General features: G+C 35.0%; 3 protein-coding genes across 8 annotated transcripts in view; 1 reads left to right on the top strand and 2 right to left on the bottom strand.

The window, feature by feature from the left end:
• Nucleotides 1-320: 320 nt before the first annotated feature.
• Nucleotides 321-4,681, bottom strand: LOC110022991. Of its 4 annotated transcripts, none has more exons than XM_020722171.1 (6): nt 4,391-4,681; nt 4,235-4,283; nt 3,840-4,135; nt 3,148-3,218; nt 1,162-2,833; nt 321-1,050 (listed from the first exon to the last, which is right to left on the bottom strand). In XM_020722171.1, exons 3-6 carry the CDS (start codon nt 3,982-3,984, stop codon nt 740-742), a joined length of 2,199 nt encoding a protein of 732 aa, XP_020577830.1. In that variant the 5' UTR covers nt 3,985-4,135; nt 4,235-4,283; nt 4,391-4,681; the 3' UTR covers nt 321-739. The 4 variants fall into 4 exon arrangements, with proteins under 4 accessions (XP_020577830.1, XP_020577832.1, XP_020577829.1 ...); XM_020722173.1 differs by having other exon boundaries at nt 3,840-4,130; XM_020722170.1 differs by having other exon boundaries at nt 4,235-4,681.
• A 9,123-nt stretch (nt 4,682-13,804) lies between these two features.
• Nucleotides 13,805-17,775, top strand: LOC110022992 (U-box domain-containing protein 57-like). 2 transcript variants are annotated; one of them, XM_020722175.1, is made up of 7 exons: nt 13,805-14,272; nt 14,426-14,544; nt 14,851-14,960; nt 15,099-15,390; nt 15,891-16,433; nt 16,571-17,305; nt 17,429-17,775. In XM_020722175.1, the coding sequence occupies exons 1-7, from the start codon at nt 14,083-14,085 to the stop codon at nt 17,618-17,620; spliced, it is 2,181 nt and encodes a 726-aa protein (XP_020577834.1). In that variant the 5' UTR covers nt 13,805-14,082; the 3' UTR covers nt 17,621-17,775. The 2 variants fall into 2 exon arrangements, with proteins under 2 accessions (XP_020577834.1, XP_020577835.1); XM_020722176.1 differs by lacking the exons at nt 13,805-14,272; nt 14,426-14,544 and having other exon boundaries at nt 14,854-14,960; nt 15,095-15,390.
• An 829-nt stretch (nt 17,776-18,604) lies between these two features.
• LOC110022982 (very-long-chain enoyl-CoA reductase-like) overlaps nt 18,605-20,849 on the bottom strand; it is a 10,535-nt gene continuing 8,290 nt past the window's right edge. For both annotated transcript variants that reach the window (XM_020722155.1, XM_020722156.1), the window contains one exon: nt 18,605-18,859. In XM_020722155.1, coding sequence (XP_020577814.1) covers nt 18,791-18,859 — 69 coding nt within the window. In that variant the 3' untranslated portion in view covers nt 18,605-18,790. The remainder of the gene's footprint in view (nt 18,860-20,849) is intronic.

Below are 20,849 nucleotides of genomic sequence, written 5' to 3'. Positions count from 1 at the left end.
AATTAAACCATGAGAAAATAATATCTCCATAAAATTCTTTTAGAGAAGTACCATTAAATCAAGTATCATGAAAAAACATGATGTCTCATATTAATGCTTATTATATCATCCATTCAACTTTCGAATCTTGAATCTTTTTGTTCTTCTGTTTTGATATCCATTTTTTAGAACCATCTTAACTACCATGGTGATTATAGCTCGTTCTGCGCACAAAATGCTATATCCAAGGTAACTGTTTTATTCATCCATACTGTACAAAACAAAACTTTACACAATTTTTACATGACTTCCTCCAAAATGTAGCACAAAAGACACACGAAAAAAATCTGCAAACAAAAATGAAACATGATACAAAAGCAGGGAAGAAAAAGATTTAAATCTATCTACAATGCAAAAAAAAATTGCATAAAAACATGCCAAAAACTTCAAAACTCATCAGCATAAAAAAAAGCTTCATCAACTAAATCATCCAATATCAGTTGCTCCAGTAGCAATCCAAAGCACTCGGCATCACGATAAAGGTTCATCCAGCCATCAGTTTTAGTAAAATTTCGAGCCAACATCTGATCAATCATGGCGTCCATCCCTTGTGGTGAAGAGAGATGCCATGTGATCTCTTCCCACACTTCCTCAAGCAGATGGCTTCCTGCAGGCATTGATCTGATCTTAGAATGGAAGCGAGAAAGCCATGAGCTTGGAGCTGTAGAATATTCATAAATGTCAAATAACACCTCATTTATCAAATCAAATATGAGCTGCTCCTCAAAAGAATGCCGCACAACAGGTGGTTTGTAGCCTCAACTTCAGTAGAGAAGTCTTGTGTCTCACAAAACAGTGCTTCGTAGCCAGATTTGCTTAATATTTGCTTCACATAATTAAACGTGGCAGTGTCTTTTTCATTGGCATGAGCGAGGAAAGACTTGGCTTGATCACTATTTGTAGTAGCTGTTTCCTCATCAACATCAAGCTCATTGAACCCAGCAACTTTTTGAGCTTCAGGGCATGGAAGTTGTTCCTCAAGATTCTCGTGTAACTGTTCTGAATCTGAACCTGGGAAGGAAAGAAGTATACATCTTCTTGAGTAATCAGCCTATTTAAAAATCTAATGCAGCGGGATAAGTGATAATTACATGGGAAAATAGGACAAATTTAGTATCTCACCTGCCATGACAGTAAATTTCAAAGGACTAACAGGCTCTTCAATATCAGGGTCCAGAACGGAGATGGGACTTGTTCTTTGAGGTTTGACATTATGTTCTTCTTCAACTTGAAACTTCTGCTCCTTGAAAGAGTCATTTTTTTCTTCCAAAATATTTGAACACTGGAATTGCTCAACCTTACGACACTCATTTATGGATCCGGGGATGATTTCACACCCCTTTGTCTCGTTAATGCTTGTTTCTACAGTAGAGGTTACAGATTTATCTGGTAGATTGGTAATGACGTTGGATTCCAAGGACCCCTCTTGTTCATAAGCAGTTTCTTCAACTGCAGGTTGCAAGCTTAAATATCCATTTAGCTTATCAGAACCAGCAACAGTTGTTGCAAAATCACTGTCTTGAAGTGCCAAAGTTGGCTCCTTTGATGATTGAAATGCATTATACATAACATTTTGTACATCCTTGATGAAAGAATATGAACTAAGAAACTCAGGATTTGACAGCAGCCTTCGATGAGTTTTTGGCAGTTTCCCATGCAGTAAACCACTACCTTCTTTATTTGAGTTTGATCTCTTGGGAGATTTTCTCACTTCATCGCCTGAAATAGAATCCAACAAATGAGAGTACCTACCTAAAGATTCAGTAAGCGAACGCGATCTTTGAACTCGATTGTGAAAAAGTTTTCCAGTTGAAGAACCAGGTGCCACTCTATTGATTTTGAATCTTTGGCCACCTCTTGAGAAAAATCCAACCCTACGATACAACTCGTTATCCTCCCCATCTTCCAGTAGCTTATGTCCAGAAGGAACCTTATCCAGAATCCTATCCATAGAGATTCTATGGTGCTCCTTTTTATTCTCCACTATTACTGCCTTTAGTCTCTGTTTCAGCTCCACAAATCTACTCAAAACAGTTTTAATCTCTCCTTGCTTTCTAAGTTCCTGAGAACCAGAAAAAACTTCACTGTCAGGAACCACTCCAAAAGTCCTAGTTTGTAAATCCGCTGATTCGGACTGATTAATAAAACTATCAAATTTCATCACCTTATCACTTGGAATAGGAATCCCAGCAGCAATTCCAGACACAAAAGAGTTTTGGCCTTTACACACATTATCAAGAGCTTCTCTATTGGTATTGAATAGATGTAATGTATCAAGAAAGATTTTTGAGAGCAGTGAAAATTCCATTTTTATGCCTGCAGCATCTGAATCTTTCTGCTTTAGGAGAGCATCCCTTGCCTCGAGTAGTTTTTCCTTGAGAATTTTATGTTCATCCAGTAAATGATTTCCCAGTTCATCAAGCTCATGCGATTTACAATGAATATCAAAGCCAGTAGAATTTAAGGCCCGAAGTGCTCTATGATTCCCCTCAACAGGCACATGAAGCTCATTAGCTACGAGTGATTCATGTTCATTCATTGATAAAGAACCAGTGTCATCAAAATCGAGTGCAATGGTTGAAGTCTCACTATCTGAAGTGATTTGACTTAATTCAGCAACGGTTACCAAATCATTCCTTTCTATGTGATGGACAGAGGTAGCGCGCGTTAATTGAGATGATGAATGGGGCTTTTTTTCCCTATGTTTTTGCCGCTTCAACAAGTTTCTACCAATAAAATTCAGAATGCGCGTCTTCCTAGAACTTTTTTTCATGTTATTGCCTTTACTTTCCACCTGATATAAAATTAAGAAAATCATAAATACATGGAGAAATATGGCATCAATCAGGCAAGTCATCAAATTCTCATTCTCGTAGATGAGCAAAACAAAGTAGACATCAAGAAGAAAGAAAATATTTTGGAGAATTCACTGTCAATTGCCCTGAAGACTTTACCCTCCAATATTTTTTTTTTCTTATTTTAAAATGAGATAAAGAGGTGGCCAGACCATTGTTTGTAAGAAATAAAATTATTTTTGGAGCAATATGTCTAAAATTTTTGAAAAAAATTTACAACTTTTAGCAAGAAGAATGGGATTTCTGTGCTCACTATGGCTTTTTCTTCTTTGTTTGCAACAGTGTCTTCTACTCCGGTTTCATTCGCCATGAGAATATCAGTTCCTACACAGAAGATATGACAACTAGATTTCAATAACCTCATAACTATGACATATTAATGGAAAATTAAAGCTCTATGCCACTGGTAAAAATTAAAGAATTAAAAAAGGAAACAAAAGTCAAAATATTATGGATTAAAAGGCATGCACCATTTATTTTTGAGCAGCTGGCTTTACTAATAATATATATGAAAAAAGTGATATTCGATGAAGGTTTCAGACTTGAATACACGTACATCAAAAGACATTTACAAAGTTAAAACCAGAAAAAAACTAGATTAATCACATTAGAACTGTAAAGGCTACTTAGAAAGGGACGTCCCATAGCAGAATCACCAAGAGAACAACAAAAACTAGAGGGGAAACTTAGTTATAGCAAGTATAAACTCATCAATCCTGCGCTCTCTGTCAAAAAAATTAAGAAAAGAGTTTCTCAATACAAAGAACTTGACTCTACTGTCTTACCCGACATAACTTGTAAAGTAATTTTTTTTCTGGAACAACATCATAAAATAAGGTTAATGGATGCCAATATTTTGCACAGTCAAACCATGCATCTAAATATAGCTTCTTCAAAACAGAAAATTAAAACAGGAAAAGAAGGGTAGATAAATAGATGAGCTACCTTCAGCGAGCCTCTTGTATGAAAGCATTCTCTTGTTCTCACGCCTATGGTAGGAGTCGAATATATGAAATAATCCCCAAATACACCCTGGATTACTGCTTCCATACAATCTAGTGCTCTCGAGCCGCAAGAGCTCTGCCGCCATTGAATCACACCAAGATTTAACGATAATAACCTCCCTCCTCCAACAAGAGCTTAGTTGTAAGACCGATTTAATCCATCAGGAAATAGTACTGAATCAAACTTTGAATAGTACTGAACACAGTAACTGGCCAAGCATCGTATCGTTACCTAATCTTGAATTAAGCAATCGGAATATGAATAAAAAAATCAAATTTGATAAAACATGATGATATATTTCAGAAAACGAGAAGATAAATTAATCATATTCGTACTGCGAGCTCGGGACAGCTTCTCTGGAGCCGCCACGACGGACGGAGGAGACTGGTCAAAGATCAAATTAGGGTTAAGAATCCCAAAAACTTGAATAGCTGATGATCAAAATTAAGCAAATCGACTGATTAGCAATCGATCGAAGATGTTTAAAGCACCTTTTGGTTGCTCTCAATAGTGTATAAATTAGATAAAAAAGCAATTTTTATCTTCTCGTGGCTTTGACATTTTTTTCTCCCGCTCTTGTTCCGTTCCGCCCCGGTCAATTAATGACCGGGAAAAATTAATATGAAATGATAAACTTAACATATATTTAGATAGCGCACGCCTTTGCTTGCTTTCATGCGAGTGGAATTAGACGGATGGCGGCGTGGAATTTAGGAGTATTGGAAAACGGGAAAGGGAGGCGTCAAAGTTTGCGGTTAGGTTATGATCCGCCATGGCTGACCCCTTCGCGATGGACAATTCTTTTGCGTCTTGACTCGTGCTGAGTTGAATAAATCAATGAAACAGGGCATATTTAAAGTCTCATTCAATAAAATTTTCCTCATTTCTTCTCTCTCTCATATTTTCTTCATTTTACTCTATTTATTTTTATATTTTTTTATTAACTTTTTAATAAAAATAGTATATTTATTTTTAAGAAGTTAATTCTAAAAGGAAAAATAATTTTTAAGTTATGAAATTTTTTTCATAAATATATAATCTATCAATTAAATTTTAGTTTAATTAAGATAAAAAAATATTGAATTAAATTTATTTTATATTAAAATTTTATTAAACAACATATATTGAGAGGCCTACCCTACAAGTTTAATTAGATAATCATACGCCACATGATGTAGGAGATAATGTTGATGAGTTCGCACGAGAACATCATTTGCGAGAGTGGCCATTTAGAGCTTTTGATCATTATGCACCAAGAACTGAAGTCATACCACGACCACACATACAAAAACTTTAGTGCTATTTTAGAAGATGTATTATATTATGTTTTAAGCAATATGTATGCAGTGTGTTTTTTTTGTTATTGATTTTATTTTGTTCATATATTTTATTTAGAGAGATATAGATTATTTTTTTTCTAAATAGTATACATTATATTAATAAAAATTTAACAAAAATATTTATTGAGATAATTACATACAGATCATGAGAAACATTTCTATTTATAAATCAAGCACTCAGGTAATTTTTTGAACAACTGAGCAAAGGCATTTATGTGTGTCGCGTTATATATATATATATATATATGGTTTGGAGGTTTAACATGAATTTTGGACGATTAATTAAACGTATTGTTTAGTAAAAAATTAAATTAAATAAACTAACCTAAACTAAAATAATAATGCTCAAATTATTTAATAAAAATATGATATAATATTAATTTAATTAAATCTTTTTTAATTTTAATTAAACTAAAACTTAATAAAATTTAATATTAAATTAAACCGATATAGTATATTTTTATGAAAAAAAATTTATAATTTCAAAACAATTTTTTCTTTTAGGATTACATTTTCAAAAATAAATGTAATATTTTTATTAAAAAAAACTATCATTATAAAAAAATATAAAAATTATAAAAATTAAATTGATTGAAATGAAGAAAATGGGTGAAAGAGAGATAAATGAGAAATATTTTATTAAATTACATTTTAATAATGCATTAACTGTAGAAACCATGAAAAGAATTTATGCACAGCTTTTAAAAAATCTTTTAAGTAAATGAGGCTAGTAATTAGTATGGAAAGAATAAGTTTAAGTTGTTCTTGCGTTGTACAATTTGGTACCACATAATGAAGCAAGCTGTGCTTTATTGACACAATTTGGTCTCATTTTAAATAAACTAGCAATCCTGTCATTTCAAATAGAGCTAATCTGCAGGACAAATTTGTTCATATATATTAAGATTTAAATTGTTGTGATTGACAATTCTTAACAACAGACAAAAACTAAGTCTTAACAATAGTTGAAATATTAGTACACACATAAACATTAGTGATAAAAGATAACAAAACTCTATGCGTGAAAAACCCATAAGAGAAAAGATCAAGAACTTGGCTTCACCAATTTAAAGCAATTCAGTTCAACAATAATTATCTGGAGATAATAATCTGATCGAAACAGTCTATAATTGTTGATGGTGATGATTGATGATTGCTAATGATTTTTGGCATTCGATTCTCATCAAGTGTAGGTTTACTTTTTTATGTGAAAAATTAGAGTATTTATACTTTATTTAGAGTATACTTCCTTTCAAGTGCTATTACATATAAAATTGGTTATTAAAATTTATTTTTTTATCAACAAAATTATGAAAAAATAAAGAAGTCATAAGAAATTAGTTATCATAGCTATTTAAGAGATAATAAATATGTGATGATCAAGGACTTTAATGGTTATTTGATTGATAAATAATAAGAAAGCTGCCCTGCATTATAAAGTTAATTGTAAGTTATTATCATTAAATTATTATTTTTGTAGCATGGACTTGAAGTATTTTATTTTAGACAACAGCTTCTTATCTACAATATTTTAAAAGATTTGATTATTAAAAGCAATATTTCTTTATTAGAATTGATGCGTGCTAGAAAATTCGCGGCGGTAGAGTGATGGATTATCATCTTACCGTTGCGTGAGGATTCAGCACACACACTCAGATGAAAATGAATCAAGCTGTGATAACACTAGAAGTTTTTACGTGGAAAACCCATAAAGGGGAAAAACCACGGGGTCTGGCCCAGTTGTAAAAATCCACTATAAGTTGATGATTACAAATGCCCCTTGTCCCACAGGCGGGAAAGGGTTACTAGCTTTCTAAGTTACAATGTTGACTGATGACGTCTAGTCAGCGGTGGTTGACAGAGGTTAGCAGTGATTGATGGTAGTCGACGACAATGTATGATGGTCGACGGAGGTCAGTGGTGGCTGACGACAGTCAATGACGGACGGCGGTGGTCGACGAAGGTCAGCGGTGATCGACGACGATCAACGGTGGTCGGCGGTGGTCGATAGAGGTCGGCGGTGGTTGGGATGATGTTGGACTTGAGCTCTTTCTCAAAGCCTCAAGTTCTCTCTCAAGCCTCCCGCTCTCATGTGAGGGGTGAGGCTCTATTTATAGTGTTTTGAGTGCAATTAATGCATGAATATGAACTATTTTGATCGGACAGTCTGAAGAGCTTCCCTTGATGAAATGACGTTTGATGGACATTTGAGTGCCTTAACGATGTCAGAATTGACTAATCTTGGGCTTGTTGGATTCGTCTTGTTGAGATGCTCGATTCGACTATAAACTCGTTAGATTCGACATATGTTTGATCTTTCAACGCCTCCGGAAATCCTCCAAGAATGATTTAATGATTTGATCTGGGCTTGATTTGACTCGGATTGGACTGACTTTTGTATTATTAGGTCCGTCTCATCGAGCCGATCAGTTTGACTATAAGTTTGCTGAAATCGGAGCTCTTGTTGACTCTTAATCAAAATTTGAATATTTCTTGTTTAAAAATTGCACCGAGATTCTTGCTGGCTGATAAAAATTTGTTGGTGACGTATCAAGAATTTTTGAAAGAAACTCATGACAACATGTCTTACATTTATTACATATAAGTAAAATGCTCAACAATATGCAAATAACTCAATTTCTAACTAATGCAAATTCATCCCACATCAATACATAAAAATAAACTCATGAAAGCATGCCTTACATTCATTACAAAATCATAAATGTTAAACCATATGCAACATCTACGTTTCTAACTAAAGGAATTTACAATTCGGTTCAGAGACAGTGAACCAACATAAATATGTAATTACATATTTAATTGCATGTATCTTATGCAATTATATATATCTTATGCAATTACATATATCTTATGCATTTACATGTAATATACCCTAAAACCTAACGAAGCACAGGACAATCATACTGTAGCCATATTTCTTTATCATCATGCCTTAAATGCACGGTAGATAAATGCATTTAGCCGTCATGAGCACAAAATGGATCACATATGTAATTGCATAAGATATATGTAAAGACTACAAAGCAAAAAATTAGACTTATGTGTGAAATATGTAATTGCATAAGAATTGGGTGCTACCCTTGTAAATTTCCAACATAAATGAAAAATCAATTTCTGTTGCATAAATTTTGGCTATAAGAGAAAGGGGGAGAAAGATGAAAGTTCTAACAAAATCTCAAAGAATGGGGAAAGAAAGATCAAAGTTTCTGCAAACTCTAAGAGAAAGGGGCACAAATAACCTTGTCTTTAGTTGCACCACAACAAAGCCCGAAACCTTAGAACGAAACCTACGATGTTCCCACTGGTGAAACCCTTGAACTCATCCATGGGTGTGTGGAGGTACGAGGATTTTTTACAACTCAAGAGGAGGCCGAAAGGGGGGAGGACTTTCAGGACTTACTGTTGTATTCACAACTCAAGGTTGCGATCAAGCGCGGGAAAGAGCAAGGGAAGGTGATGGTTGAAGACGGTAATGATCAACGACAGGTGGCAGGAGGAGATGGAGCGAGACGTGCGAGAGCGGCGTCCGTTGGGAGGGGTGAAGATGAGGATTTAAAGGGTTTTGGGTGGCTAGCGTGAGATATAAGGGAAAAAGGGTGGCTAGTTTGTTATATTAAAAGTTTTAGGAGTTTACCAAGTAAAAATCCCTTTATATTATACTTATTTAAATTTATTATTATAACTTATAATAGCACTAATGTTACCTTTACTTATGTAATGTAAACAATTCTTAGCATAAAAAGATAAAAAGTAAAAGAAAAATTTACATACCTAGCACATAATTCTTATGTAATTACATTCCTCTCACACATAACTTTTTATATTTACATGCATAACTCTTTGGTTCTTTAATCCTATGCATGAAAATGTGTATTCCACTTTAAAAAAAATGATAATAGCACTATTTTTATATATGATGCGTGCGTAAATATGAAATTTCAGGTTTGGCATGTAAATACATGGTATAATTGGGTGCCATGCACGTAAATGCGCCCACAGTAAAAACCATGCCCAACAGTTATGTGGTTAGAAAATAATGGTTAGCTGTTATCAATTTAGCTTTTATGAGGTTTATTAATTCCCTATATTATGTCTTAATAATATTGTTAAATATGTGTATTAACGAGCTTAGAACGATGAATAAATTGAATTTAAAACTACTTATCACATCTTATAATTTCGTTTGTGTTTTAGGTTGTCGGTTTTAGTAGTTATTTATCAAAAAAAATGTCTAAAAAAAACAAAAAGAAAAAAAAAAAACTGTGAAAATTAATTATATATTATTTTTTAATATAATAATTCTATAATATTAATTGCTTTTTTGTATTTTGATCAAGTTTTGATTATTTTCTTAACTAATAATACACATGCAATCAAAAAACTGTTTTAATAGCTCATGAGACAAATTATAATTATGAAAAAAAATTGATCAAAATATTCTCATCAAATTTCATTTATCGTGTGTTTCAAATTCATTGAATTTTTATTTGAAGTCGTGTCTTTATGTGCAATATAAGAGTTGTGATTATATATTATATAACTATTTTCATCCCAAAATAAAACCAATTATTTATAAATTCATCATGGTTCAATTTTAGATGGATTTATTTTTTCTCCTATAATTATGCTTCCATAACAACCACATTAATCCATTTATTAAAAGAAGTTAGACATATGAAATCTTTCAAAACCAACTTTGTTCTTTCACCCTTAAATTTTGACACACACAAACACACACACACACAGGGGTGTAAATAAGTTGTGTCGAGCTCAAGCAATGCCATCATCGAGATCGACTTGTTTGCGAAATTATAAGCTCAAGCTCAAGTTGAACTCAAATGACGAGCTCGAACACGGCTCGTAGTGGCTACTTTTTTGGATTTGATTTCTGAAAATAATGAAAATAATTTTGAAATTTAATATAATATAATAAGAGGTATATATATATATATATAGTTTTGAAAGTAGTGTGTTTTAGTTTTTGAACAATGCTACCAAATAAATCTCATTCGTCCAGTAATTTGCATAATCATGTCTGATACCGCGAATATTGCACTTTCCCGAAAGATAAGTGTATATCTCGTCGATGGACTCAATCCTGCAAACTAAGAGATTTATGACATATGTTTGGTCTGCAAACATTTTATATTTGACCGACAAGTTCTCCTACCTAATATAAAAATTAGATAAAGTTTATTTTACCTGGGTTCCAAGTTTTCTATAGAGGCAAGCCCCTATAGTTAATTACATCTCGAATGACCGGGGTCACTTGAGAAAACTCGATAATGATTAGATGTACTAATCTTCAAGAATTCAAAGTTTAAGTTTTCACGGTATGACATGAAAAAGCAAGTGGGAGTGACTCAAATATGAACAATTATTTTCAGGAGTCCAAAGAAAGAAAAAGGTAGGGGATGTCACAGGTCCTGAGGAGAACCCTCAGTGACTTCCCAAACTATTCAAATTGTGGTTGAGTTTTAGAGACGATGTTATTTAGGTGTTCAATCATGTCAATTTTATTTGTTTGGGACTTACACTTGCATAATAACTGGTTATGCAAATAGTCTGCAGATAAGAGGTTTTACGTCGTTTTAGAAGACAACCTTGGAACCTAAGACGAGTTAGGACTTATACTACTAAGTATGACTGTGCAAGAGCCTAAAAGAAGGTGAGAATTTACATTGCGTCGGGCGAGCTACCTCGAAATCCTATGAGTTGTTATTATGCTTGGAAGAGATAATGCTGAAGAAGATCCTCTTGTCGCTCGATCCAAGCTCCTCGTCGTGTTGCCCACAAAGTTAGCTCCAAGCTCTTGTTGTAGCGATGGCTCCAGGGTTTAAGTGTTTGAGATTGGTGGTTTATGTTTCACAGCTTTGTTGTCAAAGTTTGGTTATGTTTTTTTCTTTCGGTTTCAGTCCTTGTTTTGCATGCAAAATAAATAGATTACAAGTAAATAAAAGACATTTGAAAAGTAAAATGTTGTAAATAAATTGTAAAAGTGTATCTAGGTATCTGCTACTGTTGCGTGATTAATATTGCGAGCATAGTATGATTTGCAGCAGATTTAAATAAAATTGCAAGATAAATAAACAAGGTGATAAAACCCAGCACGAAAGTCAGAAAAACAAATTTTGGAAATCACGAGCAAAGAAAACCCTTAGCCACATATGAAAGACCAGGACTGGGTGTAAGACATTGGTAGAAGTGGGGGCTCAGAGCTGGACTGTGTGCTTCCTGATCTTAAACAAGAGTTATCAACCCGACAATCTACAGAGAGCAGTTCTTAACCTTAATCCAAGTGATTGGCCGTGGACCTTTATAAATTTTCATAGAAAAATTCTTTGATTTTCATACAAAAGCTGTTGTTTAAGTCTTTTTAATACAAAGTTCTTTTTAATATGCAAAAGAAAATTTTATTTTATATTTGTAAATATTTTGTAAAATTGTGTAGTCCACAGGCTAGTCACTTTGATCGTGCTAGAACTACTGACAACCTAAGAGAGTCGGGAGCGTCGGGGGCAACGATCCCACCAATAATCGACGAATAGTATCATCGATAATTTCCTCTCCCTTATTAAAAATCTTTGAGGTATGAGATACTATTCTAATAATCCCACTTCGTATCTTTTTTTTAAGCAAACATAAACAATATCGTCATTGCCCTCCTCACCTAGACCCTAGACTTATCCTAGTTCGGTGATCCATATGTGACATTAACAAATTTCCCCAATTGCCAGAAAAATTTGAGTGTAATGTTTAAACTCAAATCCCGGTGCACTATGTTTCACTATATTTTAAGTCATTACGGGAATTCCACTATTGATATACTTAAGGAAGCATGAACTACGTCTCGGTGCATTCTCATGTCTAGTGTCTTAATCAGTTTGTGAATCAGGGTCAAGTATCTAGTTTCATTATTCATGCGCAAATTAGGTAGGTGAACGCTCACCTAGGGTGTGCTCCTAAAATTTAGGAAGTCTACACTAAAAAAAAAATTAGGTAGATGAACTCTCACCTAGAGTGTGCTCCTAAAATCTAGGAAGCCTACACTTAGAATTAGGTAGATGAAAATGGTGTACTCCTAAAATCTAGAAAGTATATACTTTAACTTGTGTTTAAAGTGATTTAAGGTGTTTTACCCTTAATTAAGTATTTTTCAACTATTCCTCAAAATTTTAAGTGTCTTCCAAATAATTAAATTAGAAACTCCCACTTTTCAACTTAATCATTTTATCAAGAAAAATAAAACAAGAGAAAAGATGAGTCCGACCCACTTCCAAAACTAGTAAAGCCAAATGAGAAAAAAACAAGTTAAACAGCCTAAGAGCATTTAAATAATAATCAAATGAAACCTAAAACAGTGGACAAAAGGGCTTCTTAAATCCAATAAACCTTGCATAAATCAATGCTTAAAGACAACATAACCCTTTGCAAAACAATGCATAGAACGACCTCAAAATGTTACCTTTAATGCCTCCAAAACAGTGCATAGATTGCCTCAATTCAGCTCACCAAGTTGCTTCGAAATAGTAGGTAAAGCTCTCAAAATAAGCCCCAAAACAGTAGAAAAAAGCTCTCAGCGAGCACAAACTAAAAATTCAATTTTTGCAGGAGCTCACCGGAGAAAATACTAATGGCCTGAGGAAGATGCAGCGGTAGCTCATCAAAAAAATGTATAGAAATGACTATTAGTAGACAGATAGAACCTGCTCGTGAGCCAACAAGCTAAGTCGAGAAGAGCTCGAGCTCAAACTCATTTAATAAATGAGCCCAAATTTGAGCTTGAGCTTCAACACGTGGTTCAATAAGCACAGCTTTTAAGCTTGTTAAAGCACACATCTTTCAAAATTGAAATTACTATGCCTCCTATGTAAAAAAAATTTGGTGTGAATTTTGGGCAGATGTATTTCCATTTGAATTTTGCGCATATTTAATCAATACAAACTAAAATATAACGAAATTCACTGACATATATTTCAAACCTGGTAATATTAGGGATGTATACGAGCCGAGCTTGAGTTAGCTCAGGCTTGGCTCATGTTCGGCTCGTTCAAAGTAGCTCGTGTTCAAAATCGGCTCATGAACAGTGTGTTTGTGTTTGACACTATTTAAATATTTGTGTTCGTGTTCGGCTCGAAATTGACTCAGAAAAATTAAATTGAAAAAAATATATGCAGAGTGTGGGACTCGAACTTGGATCAAATATATACAAAAGAAGACACTAACCACATTACCATACAAGATGCTATGATTTAAACTTAGATATGAATATATATAATATATTATTATATAAATAACATATATCATTATATTAATAATTATATATATATATTTTTTTTAATTAAGAGCTAAAAAGAGCCGAGCACGAGCGAATAAAGCGTTGTTCATGCTCGACTCGTTTATAATTCGAGCTTTAAAAACTTGTTTGTGTTCGGCTCGTTTACTTAACGAGCGAGTCAAATACGGGCTACTTAACACGCAAAACACGAGTTGTTTGTGAACAACTAGCTTTTTTTATCGGCCCTAGTGGTAATTGCTCCCTCCCTTTGTCAAGAGCGGCCACTCACATTCAGACTGAACGAAGGAAACAGCACAGCATCTAAGGAAATTTGTGGCTTTTGAAGCACCAGCCGCCAGCAGATAATGGTCAATGAAGTCAACGTCATCCATGCGAGACACTCACCGGTCACCATGAAGAAAATTCGCACCTTTTTCATCCTTTTGTCGGCTCTTCCAACTAGTAGAAGAAGAAACGAGAAGCGGCCTTGGACAGAGCTGGAAACCTATTCCACTCTTGTCGACCTTCTGTTTTACGGGAGCAAATGAAGCTGCTCCGCTCCTCGCCGGCGGCAGAATGCGTCGGAGAAACTTCGTCGGAGACGGTGCATGTGGCGGTCGGGAGGTCGCCGGAGAAAACCCGAAGGTTGCTCGAATGGACGTTTCGGCAGCTCCGGTGTCCGGAAATTGTCCTTGTTCATATTCACCGGCCGTCGTCGACGATCCCCACGCTCTGTGAGTTGCAGAGATTTCTTTCTAACAATGATTAAAAACTTCGGTTAAGTAAATCTTATATTTCTGGTAAAATCAAATAAATTCTTCTTCCATCACCGGCATGTTTAATTGACTTTTATTCAAGGAACTTCTGATAAAAATGCCTTTTTTCAGTGGGTAATCTTCCGGCTGATCAGGCAAATGAAGTTTTGGTTTCTGCACATCGTTTGGAAGAGTGGAAAAACACACAGAAATTGCTACAATGTTATCGGAGAATATGTTATGGATCCCAGGTTTCTCTCTCATTTACTCTTTTACATTCTTAAGCAATTCTATTGGATAGAAGAAATTACTGTCAGCATCAGCTCTAGTCTATGGATGCTTCAAATTACAAGATAAATGAGAAAAGTATCAAAATAGTCCCCCTACTATTTACATGGAACCTTTTAATCCCAGAGTCTGTAAAAATATCAATTTTCAGATTCAATGAGGCAGTTCCATGATTCCTTGGGCTATTGCCCGCCGCCTGCTTAAGACTAACAAGCCCTCTTAAACTTCTTTCAAGAAGACTGACAAGCTAAAACTGCTCTATCATGCAGGTGCAACCTAGAGTTATTTTAGCCGAGTCAGAGCATATTCAGAAAGGAATAATCGACGTGGTTAACAAGCATGCCATCAGAATACTCATCATGGGAGCATCTCCAGATAAGTAAGCTGCTCTTCTGTCAGGCTCATCTGGTTTTACTTTTCTCCATATGAATCATTCAGAAAGTAGAATAAGATTAGAGTATTATGAATATTAGATAACGGTATGATCACTATGCTCACCGGTTGACATTAAAGCCAGGTGCTTCAAGGTGAAAAGCATGTTCAGTCAGCCTATTTATGCTACAAAGAATGCTCCTTTCTGTGAAATGTGGTTTGTTCATGAAGGAAAGCTTGTTTTTGTCAGAGAGGCTATTGATTTTAGTGAAACTAGTCGGACGGCTGAGAGTCAAAGCACTGTTCCCATGCCTGATACAGAATATGATAGATCGAAGGAGCTGGAAAGGCTTGGTGAGGGCAGCTTGTCCCAATTCTTTAATGCTGGAGAGACTTCACTGTGCAAAGATGAATGCCCACCAAAAGCGAACCTCACGGTACAATTTTGATCATTTTATGATGTGCTAGGGGTTATAAATTTGGCTAGTGATAGTTCTTCTATATTCCACATTTTAAGGTATACCCAGAGCTGGAAGATTAGAGTAGAAAAATTTCAAAGAAATAACTGCTGAAACTGAGATCACAGAAAGTTGTCTATGTAGATTTAAGCAAGGGCATGAAAATTGAATATGCTGTTATAGGAAAAGGTTTATTCTTTTGTTCTCACATTTATTTGACCTCCTGCTTGCTAATAAGGTAGAGATATGTCATTCAAATTTTGAATTCATGATGAGTAATGTATAGGATATTTTAGTTGTAATATATTCTTTGTGCATCAACTTCTAATTGGTAATTTATGTTTTCTCTGAATATTCTAATATTTGTCTAGTACAACGTGCTACTGTCTGCAAAGAAATGATAAACACAAACTTCATCTAACTCGAAAAAATTTTAAAATTTTCTAAATATATGATCAAGTTATTGATTCTGTCACAAGGTAACGTCATCTGAAGCTTCACAGATGCGAGAAATAAAATTAATAGAAGATCGCATATTAGCCACTAAGTTGGAACAGATTGTGCTTATGAACCAAAAGGAAGAAATCACAAAAGAACTTCAAAGCGCGACAAAAAATTTGGCTATCCTTGATGATTGTGTTCGTGAAATAATTCATCATGAAGATGAGGCAACTTCTCAATTTGATTCAGTAATGTCCTCCATAGCAGCGCTCAAGCTTGAAAACCAGAAAATCCAACATGAGAGAGATGAGTATGTTCAGCAGATTGGAAGATTGAGACTCCAAAATCACAAAAAATTTAAAATATGCAATAAGTTTATTGGATTGGGAAGCGATTCTCTTGATTTGAAGGAGTTTTTGCTGTCAGAATTGGAAACTGCAACCTTTGGATTCTCAGATAACTTCTTGATTGGACAGGTTGGACATGGATGTGTATATAAAGGGGAAATGATGAACAGAAGTGTGGCAATAAAGAAGTTTCACCATCATAGTGTTCAAGGCCAACGGGAGTTCCAAAAGGAGGTCTGTCTCTCCCTCTCTTAGCTCCCCACCTAAGCAAAGTATTGTACTTGCGGCCAATGTTTCATCACTGTCAAAAGCATTCATTTTTTCTTATTTTGTAAGAAAAAGAGTCATTTTTAATTCTTATTTGAACACAGGTTTTTGTGTTCAGTAAATTGAGACACCCTAATCTGGTGACTCCTATAGGAGCATGCTCTGTGGCCTCAACTCTTGTCTACGAGTTCCTACCAAATGGAAACCTCCATAATCGCATTGCCTGCAAAACCCTATCGGCTCCGTTAGTTTGGATGAACCGAGTTCAAATTATAGCAGAAATCTCCTGTGCGCTCCTATTCCTGCATTCATCAAGTCCTGAAATGATCGTTCACGGTGACCTTAAGCCTATGAACATCTTTCTTGATTCGAATTTAAGCTGCAGGATTGGTGGATTTGGTTTTTGTGAGCTAGTAGCTCATCAGAATGCAGCAAGGCACCCCTTGCTCCGCCAAACTTCAGTACCCAAAAATCTTTGTGAAGAGCTTCCTTATACTGATCCAGAATATCAACGAACTGGCATTCTGACATCAAAATCAGATATATATTCCCTTGGCATTATTGCGCTTCAGTTGCTCACTGGAAGGCCCCCACAGAGCGTGGTAAATGAGGTGCAAAGGGCTGTATTATCCCATCGGTTGTCAGATCTATTGGATATAACTGCTGGGGAATGGCCCAAGAATGTGTCTGAAAAGCTTGCAGAATTTGGTTTGAAGTGTACTGAAATACGGGGATGCAACCGACCGCAGTTGACACCTGCAACTGTGAGAGAGTTAGAGCTGCTGCACCCGAAGCAGGAGAGGCCCGTACCCGCCTCCTTCTTGTGCCCAATTCTCAAGGTGATAAGAAATCTTCATAAAATCCCAATCTTATAACTGGATGATTTGGTAAAAATGTGCATTCTGTATGTTAGAAAGCCAAACTTCTGAGCTTGATATACTGTAATATGGGTTGTGCTGCAGGAAATTATGTATGAGCCGGTGGTGGCGATGGATGGGTTCACCTATGAGGAGACTGCTATCCGAGAGTGGCTCAAAAATGGTCGTGATACTTCACCCATGACTAATTTAGAACTTGAAAACTTAAATCTATCTCCAAATCATGCCTTGAAAATTGCTATCCAGGATTGGCTATCCCAAGCTTTTCGGGATTGAATGCTCGAGTACCAGGATTGATTATGCACGCTTATGTTAGTTCAACAAATGTATATTCATGGAAGAACAAAGGCTTAGCTTCATCAGCTAATTTATACTTCTAATAGCACACACATATACATCTATAGCAGCAGCAATATAGTTTTTAAATCTTGTATACCTAAATTTTCATTTCATTCATCATTTTAGTAATTTGTGAAGTCTATTTTTTATTTTTTTATTTTTTGCTTTCATTTTATTACTATAACTTTTTTGATTTGTGAAGTATGAGAATAATGGCTCTTTTGCTTTTCAATCTGTTAAATGTTTTGCCAAATATTTCATGTCAATGGCATAACAGATTTAACAATAATATGACTTGGATGAAGATGGAAATGCGCTATTACTTGATTCTTTAGATTGAAACAATCCTTTTGTAATGATGAATTTTGGCTTGCTTACCGTTTGAGAGGTCTAGCTGCCATTGTTAATAGATGAGGGCCTCTTAACTGTGGGCAGGTGGTGACGAAGAGGGCAACGACAAGGTCTAGGAAGGGAGTGGAGGGTGATGATCAGGATGGTATTGATGATAGACAAAAAACTATGCAAGAAATTTTGCCATGGAAATTTTAATGAGGAATTATTTATCTCCACTCATTTTGTTTTATTTTTTTCTGCTTTTCTAATTGGATTCCTAGTGAATGAACCTCTTGTCGAAGGATAGTGGAATCTAATTTCCTTAAAGAAGCATTTGTCATTGAAGTTTCCTTCTCACGATGCTATGGATTCAAGTTCATGCCGGTGTATGTTAAGATATATATGTATAAAGCATTTTAATTCTCAGCATAAATTCTATGCATAAAGTGATTTAAATATGTGAAATATTATAGAGGAACATTCTATGAGACTTTATAAAGGTAAATTGGATTAAGAAAGAAACTTAAAAATTTTGGTCATCTAGAACAGAACAATACAGACGTTAAAAATAACAAAGGTTCATTCAAATAATCATGACATGCCAGCTACGTGATTCATTAAATATGATAATTAGCAGGATTAGACCTGCTAAAATACATAGTAACGCAAAAAGAAAAGGATGGTTTGTTCTTGCAGATACAGCAACTGAATAACCAACACAGACGTTCATTCTTAGAAAAGTGGGTAATTAATTAACCAGCAGATTAAGTCCGCTTAGAAAAATGGAGGAAGTATCACCCATCGCCGCGGATATTTTGCTTTCCCTTCCTTTCCATCAAACAACTGCAAGCAGAATGACAGCAGTAAGAACAAAAACAAGCTAATATTACTATTAAAATAATTCATCCACTACAGTTTTAATTGTTTGAACTTATACATTCTATATATATATATGGGACCTTTATATACACCCCTCCTAATTCCTCTGTATTAGCATATCTAACAACTAAATTCTACCTTTTACATTTATAACCATCCAAATCTTTCATAACAAATAAAACATATCACTATTTTGACTTTTCAAAAAGTGAAATACATTTTTTTATGCATAAATAAGGTGGCATATATATGTAAAAATTGAAGTTTAGGTGTTAGATAAATACATAGAAATTAAGTGGAATGTATGGAAGTACAACCACCATTTAATGAAAGATACAAGTATTTAGGTGGATAGGATTTATGATTAGGAGATTGCTAGCATGTTAATCATTTATAAGGATGAGATATGTATAATCCAAATCTGATTAAAAAATAATAATTGATAGTGACCAAATTGGTTATATATGTGTCAACATATCGTCCATGATAGTATTTGACTTGTTCTCCATATTAGATCATTGATGTATTTAATCCAACTTCTCCCCTAAATTTAAGCTTTTGGATTGACATTGAATCATTGATGTATTTGACCCAACATCGATCCCCCCTTTAGTTCGCATTCCCTGACAAAAATGGTTTCAGAGTCAATGAATTGGCTTGGATCAAGCCATCCAAATCTGATTAAAAAACAATAAATGATAATGACCAAAATGGATATATATGTGTCAAAGATATCATTCATGATAGTAGTTGACTTGCTCTCCATATTAGATCATTGATGTATTTAATCCAACTTCTCCCCTAAATTTAAGCTTTTGGATTGAAAAGTGTTGAATCATTAATGTATTTGACCCAACTTGAACCCCCCTTTAGTTCACAATCCCTAACAAAATGATTTCAGAGCCAATGAATTGGCTTGGATCAAGTAGAAAACATTATTTTGGGCCTCCGATGGCCCTTGGCTACCTTCTCCTATGGTTAAGAAGGTTCACAAGTGATTTTCAAGGCGAATCCATGTGGATGAGGGGCTCTAGGTGATTGTTGCTTCGCGTGTTAAAAAAACTTTCATTTGACGGGGGCTGATGAGGGAGAGGTTGCTAAGACACATTAGGATGTTTGGTTTGGCATGTACTAAATAGTTAAAAATATACATTAATATAGAAATGCAGAGTGGTTGGCCTTCTTCCTCACAGCTTAGGTGCTATTTGGTATCAATATTTTTTTTTTGTTTTTTGTTTTTTTTATTTTAGAAACCAAAAAACAAACAGAATAATATTATTTTTTTGTCCGTTTTTAATCTATTTTTTAATTTTGCTATTAAACATATAATATGTGTTTATAAACTAGTCAAACAAACAGAAAATGTGTGTTCTATCGAAAATATATTTTTTAAACATTTGTCTTAAACCGAGCCGCTCCTTCAATTCTTTCTTCTTTGCACTTTGTTCTCTTCCCTCGCCCGGCTCCTTCCTCCTTCGACCGGCGGTCTCCCATCGTTGCTTTTTCAGTTGGCGTTGTTGGCACTCTCTCCTTCGACTCGCATAGGTATTGCTTCTTTCCTTTCTTTCTTTGATTCCTCTCTAGTCAATCGGCTCTTATATCTAGGGCAACGCCGAAGTATGCTTTCCTTTTTGGATTTAGAGGTTTAATTCATTTTTTATGTATTTTCATTTTCTTGATCTAACACTGCCGTTACCGGTCCCAAGCCCGGATGAGAAAAGTGGAGGGTTGCGTTAGGTAGTTCGACAGCCAGCGTAAAACTTGTCGAAAAAATCATGACATGAATCCTTTTGATCATTGTGTAAGTGCTAGGGCGTCCCCTGGAAGCGACGCGCTGTATAGCCTGAATACAGTGAAAAGTGTGCAAGGGCCGCTACACCGGCGCCCGGGTGTAGTGTTAAATAAGCAAGGGTTCCCACATTACGGGCGAATGCGGGTAAAGAAGTTAGTCCAT

The sequence above is a fragment of the Phalaenopsis equestris genome, unplaced genomic scaffold, assembly GCF_001263595.1.
Source record: "Phalaenopsis equestris unplaced genomic scaffold, ASM126359v1 Scaffold000203, whole genome shotgun sequence".
In the NCBI taxonomy this organism is placed as follows: Eukaryota; Viridiplantae; Streptophyta; class Magnoliopsida; order Asparagales; family Orchidaceae; genus Phalaenopsis; species Phalaenopsis equestris.
This window is presented reverse-complemented; position numbering and strand designations above follow the sequence as displayed.

What these genes read in the sequence shown, in the direction of transcription:
- LOC110022991 (XM_020722170.1), bottom strand. Translation starts at nt 3,984, where the DNA reads ATGGCGGCAGAGCTCTTGCGGCTCGAGAGCACTAGATTGTATGGAAGC. An exon ending in ATACAAGAGGCTCGCTGAAG is followed by an intron (nt 3,219 to 3,839) that starts GTAGCTCATCTA and finishes TCTTCTGTGTAG; the next exon opens with GAACTGATATTCTCATGGCG. An exon ending in GAAATTTACTGTCATGGCAG is followed by an intron (nt 1,051 to 1,161) that starts GTGAGATACTAA and finishes TTTCCTTCCCAG; the next exon opens with GTTCAGATTCAGAACAGTTA.
- LOC110022992 (XM_020722175.1), top strand. Translation starts at nt 14,083, where the DNA reads ATGAAGCTGCTCCGCTCCTCGCCGGCGGCAGAATGCGTCGGAGAAACT. An exon ending in ATGGGAGCATCTCCAGATAA is followed by an intron (nt 14,961 to 15,098) that starts GTAAGCTGCTCT and finishes CATTAAAGCCAG; the next exon opens with GTGCTTCAAGGTGAAAAGCA. An exon ending in AACGGGAGTTCCAAAAGGAG is followed by an intron (nt 16,434 to 16,570) that starts GTCTGTCTCTCC and finishes ATTTGAACACAG; the next exon opens with GTTTTTGTGTTCAGTAAATT.